Raw genomic sequence first — 11,961 nt, 5'->3', positions numbered from 1 at the left:
GTTTGGTTGGCAGTGTCTCCTCATTACATAGGTATGGGCAGAGAGAGTGTTGAGTATCTGCAATCTTCTTTCCCAACGCCCCCTGTTTTGGCAATTTCATTTTAATTCAATTCAAGTCACTTTTAAACATCCATGATGCCAAATGTCCACCTGGTATAGAAAAAAAACAACAACTTTATTCATTTTTCTAAAATTCACAAAGCTATGACTTAAGACGTCAGCAGTCGCCCTTTCATCATTATTGCTCCGTTTTGAGAACTTTGTGGGGGAAAGCTTTGAAAACAACTTCTTTACGTATATAATTCAATCCAGTCGGTGTCAAGGTGAGGAGGGATGTGTCACTTGAATAGAAGAACGCTAGGGCAATTTCCTTAGCTGTACACAAAAGTGATCTTCCCACACAAAATTCAATAAAACCTCGGCAATTGTGCTTTAAGTACAGTGTTCATGTAAATAAGACACACTAATTGTCCTCACTTTTCCCGAACAACTTTTAGGTATGATTTAAATCTTAATGGAGTCACTTTAAAATATAAAGTAATTGCCAAGACTGTACATATTTGTATACAGCGCATGCATACATTATAACACTGCTTTACTGAGGATGGGTGCTAGCAGAGAACCTGAGCTCAATCTGTCTGCCTCTGCCTGTGTTCTTTGCATCCTGCGCGGGCCGGATCTGTTGCCTTTTAGACCGTTTTTTTACTTTGCATTCTTGTTTTCAAGCTAGTTGGCTAATATTGAAGAATGAAGATTAACTTGAGGTTAGCAAAGGCCTACATTTCATAACAAATTTTAAGTTTTCTGAATTGCAAAATGTCCTACGGAGAGTAAATCCCCATCATTATATTTAAAGCAGGAGGTGGAGCTGAGAACACTTGCAGAGGTCCCATTGGATTTGGGTGATTTAGGTAACTGTGGTCTACTTAAAAGAGAACTATGGCCCAACCTTTTTTTGGCTACAGTTCTCTCTTGAGTCACAGGAGTACATTTATTAATGTCCTCCTGCGACCCAAAACTCTGCTCAGAGCCGCGCAGCAGCAGGGAAAAATCCAGCCAGTATTGTATGTATAGGATCTAGCCGGCTGCCTGATTGACAAGCTAGCTCAGCCTCTAGAGCAAGAGTCAGCTGTGCCCCTCTATACAAAAATGACTGAGCCAAGCAATACCTGTAAAAGAAGAGTGTAACTACTACCCTTTGCTGATGCCTGCAGCGGTGAACGCTGCTCCGATCCTGAAGTCTTTTGCTGAAGTTTCTAGGGGAAACTGGCTCTTCTGGGAGTGTCGGTGTCCTGGGTTCCTCCATGCATTCAGGGCTGGATCTACTCTCTGTTGCCCCAATGCCAGGTTCCTCAATGCATCCCCCTGTATACAGGATGCATACAAGTGATCTTGGCGGCTTCCCCACTGTACATTTAGCCTTGCTTGCCCAAAGCAGGACTAAATGTAGAACACAACTACCCGCCCGGTGCCCAGAACTGCATGTCCTGGGCTTAGGGAGATAAAAATTCCACACCCCTGCTACTCCCTGCTGCCCCGAGGCTGGGCCTGGGTTGGCCTTGTGGGAAATCCGTCCTACATGCATTAAAGCATGCAGCAGCTCCTGTTTTGACCTGCTTTGCTGTACAGCAGAGTGTGCATGCCTTTTCAAACTGGGGAAGTAAGCCATCACAAAAGCAGGACACCGTTAACTGGCTAAAACATTATAACACAGTGCTGCCAATTCTATAGAAGGAAATCTGTTTCATAGGCACCAAGCTGATGTTAACTATTTGTTTTACATGGTTTGCAGATGATGTGAAGCAAGTGTTTGGGCAAACTACGATTCACCAGCGTATTCCGTTCAACTGGGACTGCGAGTTCATTCAGCTGCACTTTGGAAAAGGCCGAAAGAGGCTCCTGCCATATGCCGAGTTTACTCAGTTTTTGCTGGTAAGCCTTAGAAAATGATCCGTGTATTTGGGGTGTGGAGTAGCTCTGCTTTTAAAGAGTTTAATTTAAAGTGGACCTATCAGTAACTTGACATGTCTGCAAGCATACATTCCTTACATGTTACTATGCAGCTCTGTATTCATTAATACATTGTTAAATGTCTTTTTTGATATGCAGCTAGTGTAATTTCCTGAATTTGACTTTGTATGAGTTTGTTGCAATCCCCTGTACAGCACCAGAAGGCAGGATTAGGATCCAATCAGAAGTGTTGTATGCAAATATACTGACAAGGAGGGATACGAGAGAACAATGTGAGCGGAGAGATAAATTAATCAGTCTCCCGCTGCCCCTTCATTGTCCAGTCAGCAGGCTAGGGGGTGAGAGAGAACACTAATGTATCCTCTCTAAATTCTACAGTTGTGACTAAGAAGGTTGTGTCCCCCGCCTGGCTGTGCTGCGTTGCAGGGGTTTATGTAAATCTCAGAAAAGAATGAAGAGAAGTTCATATAGTTTGGCAGGTAAAACCTTGACTTTATATATATTTCACCAGTGTATTTAGCTGGCCAGAGTTTAGCTTTAATAGACCGTCCTTGAGGGCTCAGTGAAATGACTAGGCTGTCAGAGGGAATCTGGTCAAATTATGAAATAGTTTGCTGCAGACAGGAGGAAGCACTTGTTCAGTCTACTGCCTTCCTCTGAGCACTGAGTCTAAAGCTGGCCATACACCTATCAATTTTTTTCGTTCAACCCGCGGGCTGAACGAAACAAATTGACCCCATCCCAACCCACAAACAGTGTGTGGATCGAGGAATCTGCACTGTTTGCATTTTATTCCGCCAGCACCTGTTAGAATACCCGATCAGAGCGGGCAGCTCATTGGCTCCCGGCTCTGATCGCACAAAGATTTTCCAGCTGGCTCCTTCAATCAGCTATTCAAGGAATGTCGGCTAGAAAGGGAGCCGACAGCCGGTACATGAAAAAAACGGCTGACATTTGACCAGTGTATGAACACCTTAACAATGTAACAAGTCACAAAAGAAAATTCTAATGGAGTATAGGGCCTTTAGTGTATGCAGAGCCAAACATATCTTTTTGCTGTGGGTAGCGTAGACACATCTCAGGTTTTTTCTATCCTTTTTCCTGTCTTTGTTTTGGGGACATTTCTCTTTAGTCCTTTTTCCAGGGACACAGCACAAAGTCAGAGGAAATCTCTCTAAAGATGGGGTATATCTGTCACCAAAGCAGTGTCCCCATTGCAGTATTTCCACTTTAAAAATATGTTTCCAGTTGTCATCAATGTGGTCCAGTGCTGTCCCAGGTCCTCTTCTTTCTCCATCAGTGAACAGATTCTAACTGCTGCAGGGAATGTCTCCATGTAAAAACGTGCAGCATTCTCCTGTAAGGAATGGGGCAATCGGCACAGCCTTGATGCACTGCACTCTGAGTGGGGTGAATGCAGTTGGGATGCAAGTAGCTGCGCTGGATCGGCGACAGATGAGGAGAGGTCTGCGGGGGACAGCTCCCGATATTGAATGATAATTGCAGCTGGAGCTTTTCTTTTTTTGACATAGGCTTGCTGCATTCGTTAGGAGAAAGTATCTTCTGTCTAACCTAATTTTTGTAAAGTTATTAATTCCATTGCTATATACTTGCCCTTTTCCATTTTTCATCCTGTCATTCTTTCCTTTTGTCCCTTGGTCCGTCACAGCGTCCTTCTGTTGAATGCAAAGCTTGCGTTTCCACTAATAATTCATTGCTTGCTGAAAAGTGTTTGGCTGGGTAACTATTACAGCGTTCCAGCGCTGGGCAGCTTTTTATGTTTTGCGTATGAGTTATACTCTTGTTACCATGTCTAGACCTCGAACTGTCGGCAGCTGGAGCCCGAGCGTACGTGGAGTTGTTAGTGTGAAGTCACGTCCTTTAATGTCGCTCCTAACCCAGTCCAGATGGGTCCCTAATGCATTTTACATGTAGCTTCCCTGCACCGTGCCATCAGCCACAGAGGCAGTAAGCTGCAGTGATTGAGGAGCACACGCTGCACTGTGACGTTTCCTTTTTTAATGCATCAGTCAGAGTTCCGGAGGTGGAAGCTGTGGACATCTTTTTTAGATGTCCTGGGAGATGAGCATGATGTGGCTAGATGAAAGCGGCTACCGCACAGAACATTGCTGTACATCTGCTACTAACTTTTCCTCCATCCCATTTCCTTAGAAGAGGTTTCCTTCTTTTAATGGGAATCTCTCACAGATTGTCTCCATGTTTTAAAGCAACCGGGTCTACTGACATTTTTATGACATTTCCTTTCAAATTAAACCACAGGAATGCTTTTTTTTCTCTAAAACAAATGCATAGGTCCCAAATTTAAAAAGCTTTGTCCTGGATTGCTGCAATTTAATGTAGCGGGATTAGCAGTAGAGTTAAAGTGAATCTTTACCCCCTTTCACTAAAAATCACATCAGCATGCAGCTCTGCACCCTGATATCATCTGACATTCATTAGTTAAACATATATTTATTTTACTTAACATTATTGTTTATCCACTTCTTGGTCCTCTTGGGCATTAGTGATGTAATATGCCCAAGCATTGCATGCTTGGAAAATTACATCAGCAGAGCATTGCTGGGAAATCTCATCTGTAATCTCACAAGATCTCAGGGAAAGGCATGTTCCTCCCCTGAGTTGATTTGCATATTGTTCTCTGTTCTAATTAATAATTAGCATGTTGATGAAGGAGGAACCAGGGAAGGAACATATAAGCTGGTTAAGCTTTAAGTGGCGTAATATTGATGGCTGGAATCATCTGCTAACTGCCATATTTTTTATTATAGGAAATCCAGCTGGAACATGCCAGACAAGCCTTCGTACAGCGTGACACTGACCACACAGGCACAGTCAACGCCATGGACTTCAGAGATATTATGGTCACTATCCGTCCACACGTCTTGACCCCATTTGTGGAACAGTGCTTAGTTGCTGTAAGTGTGGTGGAAGTAATGAGTAAAAAGACTTAAACATGTTTCACTAAAAAGCTGCACATCAAGCGTATGATACTCCCAGTGTGCTACACAAATACAGCCCAGTCTTATCATAGGAATCCTCTTGTGTACCAGCTCCTCATTTTCACTTTTGCTGCTTTTGAACTGAAGGGGAAAGCCATTCTTCCCATACCATTGTAGGAAACAGATTATACTCTGCCGTTGTGTTAGTAGCTTGGCTCTGATGTTCCAGAGAGGCTGGTCATTTTTATTTTGACTCTGGAGGTAGCAGAACTATAATGTTAATTATAAAAACAAAGTACTCAAATATTTTACTTTTTAGGAAAGTTAACACAACTTACCATAGCTTCGGCCTTCAGCGACTAGATGAGGGCCACACGATCATCCTTCTGGCTAGATCCCCGGGAATATTGAGCAGCTGAGATCTCAAGAGATGATGATCATGCATTGGTGTAGGATGCATTGTGAGATTTAGGGTACGCAACATTATTATTTATTTATTATTATTATTATTATACAGGATTTATATAGTGCCAACAGTTTGCACAGAGCTTTACAAAACTGAGGGAGACGATACAGTTAACAATGCAATTTCAGTACAGGTAGATAGGCGGTCCCTGCTCATCAGAGCTTAGTAGGAGGGGCAAGTGATGCAAAAGATAATTGTTTGGGATGATTAAATGGAAGGACTGAAAGGACGGTTATATCGAGGTGGAATAGGCCTCCCTGAAGAGATGAGTTTTCAAGTATCGCCTTGTTGTGGAATATCGATTGAACACTGGTGACTCCCTGCAGTATAGAAGCTAGGGGATGGAAAATGATATTGACAAACTCTGCATCCTTCCCCCAGGACTTTTTGTATTCAGTTTAGTTGAGCGAGGAGGGGCCCCCCTCACTAAATAAGCAGATTTTGCTTGGAGCTCCACTTAAAATAGTCTGAAAATCAAATAAGACTTTTATGTTCTCTTGCCCCACTCAGAGGTATGTGTAGAAATATGAAGTATGTTTAACATTTATTATCCCAGGGTTGTTTGTCACATTGCTAATGCATGAAGACTTTGAAAACTTATCGTCCTTTTTAGTAAAGATCACTTGACCCAAATGCCTTTAGCACTTAGTTAGGTCAGCACTTGGGGAGAGGGTTTTCTCTGTATGTCTGCCCACCCCTCCTCTCCCCTATCCATTCACAGAATGCTTTGGAATTTGTGGATGGTTTCACAGGGATTTAAAAGTGATGGAGATATTCAAAATAATTTTATTTTCTGAACCAACAATTAACAAAGGGAATTGAATGTAGTTTGTGAACACCGGACAATTGGGCAATAATATGCAGTTGGACTCCCTTTGTAGCCTTTAGTCTACTGTATACTCTTGTGGGAACAAGAGCATTTGTGAGTTCAGGTACTGATGTTGGACGAGAAGACCTGACTCTCAATCTGCTTTCCATTTCTTCCCGAAGGTGTTCAGAAGGGTTGAGGTCAGGGCTTTCTGCGGACACACCATGTCATTATGGAGCTGGCTTTGTCCACTTGAGCTTAATAAAATGGTGGGAATGTCCTCTGTAGTGTAAATTGAATTGTTTTTTTTTTTTTATAGGTTATCCCTCACCCAGCACATTTTTTTGTAGATTGCACAAACATTGTATGTTCATAGTGTTGCATGTGCCAGCTGTGCAGCCATTACAAACACTTGTGACACTCTTCTTTATATGTATAACCAAAACTTTTTTTTGTGTAATTTTGGATAGAGTAGGCAAGTGCTGAAACCCCCCAGGTTATTTTTTTTGTGCCTTGCTGGTGAGCTTTTTCTTCACTTCCTGTCTTGGAGATGCAACACCAAAGTGAAAAACAACAAAAACTTGGCAGTGGGTCTAACCCTTCCACATGTCAGGCAAAACTTAAAGAAAAAAAAAGGTTTTGCCTTTTACCTAAATTTGAAGGAGCTCTCCACTTGGTAACCAGGTAAGCAGTAAAGCTGAGAGAAAATGATGCCCTCATTGAAGGGGATTGAGACCTTCACTATATGTATAATAAATCGGTGTGTGCACTGAAGAACCAGTGTTCACCCAAAACAGAAATATGCGTTTTGTAGGAGTTGCACTTTACGGTGCATTTGATCCAACAATCAATGTAAACGGCAACCATGAAACATTTTACCCTGAAAGATCCTTTCTATTCCCATAGCCCATATCAGCGTAGGCTTTTTAATATATTTAGTTCCATTTTTTCCCCCCAGGCTTTTTTCTTCCAGCATTACAGTGAGATGTTTCTACATTCATTAAATGAAATAAATAGACTTGTAAAACATGAGTGACCCCGGCAATATTTAATGTATAGCCTTGTAAATCACCGATGCCTGGGCCGCTGTAATCCACCACATGTGTTTGTTTAGGTTTCTGCTTTTGGTTTCCCTCAGATGCTCATAGGGGAGAGCTTTTATGGACTTTATTAGCAGGCAAAGACTCTTTTTCTTTGACAGTTTGAATTCTCTTCTCTATAAATCTTTGTGGACTCTGCAGACTTTTTATTTTTTTTCTCTCTCCCTCAAATCTCTTTATTTTAAGAATGTCTTGCTAACCGGTTTTCTCTGCCAATCCTTTTCATTTAAGGCTGCTGGAGGTACCATATCTCACCAGGTCAGCTTCTCCTACTTCAATGCATTTAATTCCTTGCTGAACAACATGGAGCTTATTAGAAAGATCTACAGTACCTTGGCCGGAAACAAGAAAGACGTGGAGGTCACAAAAGGTTGGTGCTTCAGCTGTACGTTGTGCACTTAAAGGTCTGACTTTTAAAGCTGAACTCCAGCCAAGAGTAATAAAATAAAATTGTATAGATGCTTCCTTACCTTTTGCAAAAATGCTGGCCTTTTGCTTTTAAAGTGTGTTCCTCAAACATGCCCCTTATTCCTCCCATATCTTGGTAGTTTTGGTATATGCAACTGGGTGCTGCTATTCTCTACCTAATGGAGAATTCCCGCTTGGGCACATAACCTCCTCTGAGTACTTTAAAGGAGGAAGCAGTGACGTGCTTACCTCACACTTAATTTGTTTGTCAGCTATGCCCTGAACACAGCCCTGAGCACCATCTGCATTGCCCACCCAGTGTCTGTGAATTCCCATAGTATCATGGGAAATGTAGTTCCCATTTTGCACTACAAAACACATTGTATGTGATGTGTGCCGCCTCTTTTGAACCCCCATACCCCCCCCCCCCCCCCCCCCCCCATGCCTAGGTTACAATGTCCACATGGTCCTGCATGCAGCACACGTGGACATGCCCCAGAATGCATGGGCCTGTGGACACTTGCATTGGGAGTGACAGTGACATGTGGTCACACACACCCCCACCTTCACCTGCAATGCAAACTAAATCTTAATAAGGGAGCAGATGATGTCACACAAGATAAAAACAATTACACTTAGGGGGTTATTCACAAAAGGGTGAAGTGTTTGGGGAAGGCAGAAGAAGTGAACAATCGAGGCCAAAATAGCTGATTTTGAAAAATTCGCCAATTCAGCTCATTTTCCAGTTCAGCGATGTTGTCCTAGATTGTTCACTTCTCCTGTCTTCTCCAAACTCTTCACCCTTTTGTGAATAACCCCCTAAGTTTAATTGTGAAATACCCCTTTAGTGTTTTTCTTTCTTGTTAATTAAGAGACACAGCTTTCAGTTATTCTGACACAATTGGGTTATATTGCTGCTTTCAGGAGCAGTTGGACAAAGCCACTGACTGACCAGCCAGGTTTATCCCCTCCCACTCCCAGCATGCTTTGTTTTTTTGCTAATGTCCAAGTCGGATGGATGTCTTTTCCCTTCTATGAAAATTTTAATCACTTCTATTAGTCTTTTTTATTTTTTCCTCATCTTTTTTTCTTGTCCCTGCAACACTGATTTTATGCTAAGCACCAAAATCCCTTTTTTTAATTGTGGATGTTCAAATGAATCCTGGAGTTCAGCAACATAACGGGCAGATATAAAAAAGTCCAAATCCCATTCGCATTGCCACGGTCTCAAAACCACAAGGTATATGTGGTGCCCAGGTGACCACACGGATGGCGCCGTGCAAAACACTAATAATAAAAGTAATTCACAGGCACACACTTGAAGGGTTTTAAAGTATTGAATAAACATATCAATACTTTAAAACGCTTCAAGTGTGTGCCTGTGAATTACTTTTATCTACAGGCAGATATAAAAGACACACACATTTATACATCTCTGTATTGGTGAATACATCACTAAATGTATTTTAAATGCTAGCAGTGTAAGTACCTGAATTAGATTAGGTATCCGCTTTTTGCAGTCCCCGTACAGCAAAGTTCAAACTGGGGGAGGGAGCAGCAGCACAAGGGGCCAGTATGCTGCTCTGCCTATATGCTAAGATGGTACGTACTGATGAGAGGGGATGGCAGAGTGATAAAGAGATGAGCTTATCAGTCTGCTGCTTCTCCTTTCACTCTCCAGTCACACACACTGGGGGAGGTACAAGACTTGTGGTTATTTGCAACAGAAGAAAGTCAGGTCCTTTCCCCTGCCAGACAGGGCTGTGCTGTTTGGCAGAGCTGTGTTAATATCAGAAGTGCCTAGACAGCATTACAAGTCCTTTGGCTTGTAAAACATCTCCTATGGAAGTCTTTTTTATATTTTATATTGGTATCTTGAGTGCGTGATCTGTTTTAACATCTAGCTTTTTTTTTTTTTCTTTGTTACTATTTCTTACCCACCACTTCTTTTTTTTTTGCCATTTAACTCCAACATGTGAAGTTCGTGTGAATTACCTCCTCCATGTCACACATTTGCAGTATGTTTATTCTTGTCTGCTCTGCAGTACTTGAAACACCTTTTCAAATTTTTTATGTCTTTCTGCCAAGTTGGAGCATTAAAATAAAAAAAAAAGAAAGAGAAAAAAAATTGCAGCCAAGATTTGGGTGAGGAGCTCACGGATAGCGCTAACTGGGCCCTAGTCCAAATTGGCAACATGTTGACATGTCCTTGAAGGCGAGTTGAGTAGGGTACTGTACTTTCCCCTTGACAGTTCTGCGAGCTGGTCGACAAGCTGGGAACATGATGTTATCTCTTTCTCCATGACCACATCTACAGTTTCCTTTTTCAAAGTTAAAACCCCTTCTGGGTTTTCCATTTAAATAGTCGGTCCTGAAGGATAAAATATCACATAGTGATTCACTGAAATGATAGCAGCTTTGTGTTAGCATTGTATCTCTCACCAAGAGAACCATTCGTATTTTTTAATGATCTTGTAGCAGCTATTTACATACCTTTTTTGCTGTCTTTTTAAGTTTCCCTTCTGTGGAATCCCAGACGTTTTGCGTATGCTGTGCGGCAGTTTTGGCTTTCTAACCAAGTCAGGCTTTTGCGTACCCCTTTTCCCTCCTAATTATTTTAATGGGTGCCACTGTATTGGACCGTTTATAGTACTTCAGTATTTCAAGCAATTATATTATTTCTTTATAGTGCATGTCTGGGCAGAATATAAAAAAAAATATTCACTGCATCTCTTCAATGAATACGCATTTCATGTTCTGTTATTCCTTAAATAAAGTTGTAAGCGCAGAAAAATACCTGTGGATCCTGCCAGAAAACCAGTCTGCTTCTAACTTCCCATTTGGGCTGACATTTCTGCCTCTACTGCACTGAAAGCCCACGCAGTATTATCAGGGCTAGTTCACAGCAGTCTCAGTGTTTTCTGGCCGGAACGCGCTGGATTGTATTCCTGCCCGGCTCAATCAATTGATCAGCCACACGGGAACGCGTGGCACATCAATGCGTGCGTTCCAGTCCGGTCAGAAAAAAATAGTGCTTGCAATACTATTCGATGCACCACTATGTCCCCTCCCGCCCTGAAACAAAGTGAGTCGGCACGGAATGTGATCCAGTGCGTTTTGGCCACAATCGGGCCGGAACGCACTGAGGCTGGTGTGAATTGGCCCTTAACCCTGCCTGAGTTCTCCTATGTTGGGCTACATAACGCCTCATCCTCTCCTCATCTCTGTAGTATAAGAGGGAGGCGTTTTGGAGTCCAATCAGGTGAAAATTCAGGCAACACTGCTTGAGTTTTCAGTGCAGCAGAGGCAGCATTGTCAGCTTATTGCCAGAAGTTAGGAGCACACTGAATTTCTGGCAGTATGAACAGGTACTTTTCTGTACTTGCAGTGCTTTTAAAGATGAGAAATGTTCATGCATTGCAGAGATGTACTGAATGTTTTTGGTTTTTTTTAAGCTATACGTTTTAAAAGTAAACTCCAAGCGTGTGGATGAAATGTTTTCATAGATATCCTTTAGTACTGACATTAAAAATTGACAAGGACCACCAGGTGTAGCTTAATTATCCCTCGTCACAACCAGACCCTCTAAGTCGCAAGGCTGCTTATTTCAGCAGCGTTGTAAACGACGTCCAGCACAGTCACCTTCTTGACGTTTTTCTGAGAAGATTTTCAGTGTGCTTCACTGAAGGGTAACACACAAAGGAAGTAGCGCTCCTCCACGGCTTAGGAAAGGAATACGCCGGGTGCTTGCCGCTGAAAGCTGTCTGCACATTGGATTCCAGTGGAATAGTTTATTGAACATTGTATCCCATCACTGATGTCCTGCTCAGGGTCTACCCCCTTTGGCACATTTCACCCAATCACGGGCTTAGTCATAGAAGAATCATTGAAAGGTGTTTTGGAAGGCTGATAATCTTATGGTGGAGCTCCAGGCAAACTGCTAAATAGACCATTGAAATACATTTATTGGAACTGTTTTACCGGACAACAGGGCAGGAGACTTGTTTTCTCTCTGCTGCCTTTTTAGGATCACTTACCGGTCTTGTTCCTCCACCAGCCTGTTACTGTTACTGACGAGGTCATCTCTTTGCTCTGCTCTCTCCTTTTTCAGTATGTATTACTTTTCAGCCTTTGTGCGCGCGACACAGGTGATTTCCCCCCAATAATAGAGTGAATCGCAAGGGGGTGATATCAGAATTAAGTGTAAGGTAATTTTTCAATGTCTAAGCACATGATAGTAATGATTTT

At 42.3% G+C, this 11,961-nt stretch overlaps 1 protein-coding gene across 1 annotated transcript in view; it reads left to right on the top strand.

Annotated features, from left to right (window-relative positions):
- LOC108796419 (calcium-binding mitochondrial carrier protein Aralar2-like) overlaps positions 1 to 11,961 on the top strand; it is a gene marked incomplete at its 3' end in the record, with an annotated part of 79,156 nt that overhangs the window by 40,727 nt on the left and 26,468 nt on the right. Inside the window, 3 exon segments of the mRNA XM_018567890.1 lie at positions 1,793 to 1,932; positions 4,761 to 4,907; positions 7,537 to 7,675. Coding sequence (XP_018423392.1) covers positions 1,793 to 1,932; positions 4,761 to 4,907; positions 7,537 to 7,675 — 426 coding nt within the window.

The sequence above is a fragment of the Nanorana parkeri genome, unplaced genomic scaffold (assembly GCF_000935625.1).
Source record: "Nanorana parkeri isolate BGI_ZX_2015 unplaced genomic scaffold, ASM93562v1 scaffold1112, whole genome shotgun sequence".
NCBI lineage: Eukaryota > Metazoa > Chordata > Amphibia > Anura > Dicroglossidae > Nanorana > Nanorana parkeri.
The sequence above is the reverse complement of the archived record's forward strand: the minus strand, read 5'-3'. Positions and strand labels throughout refer to the sequence as shown.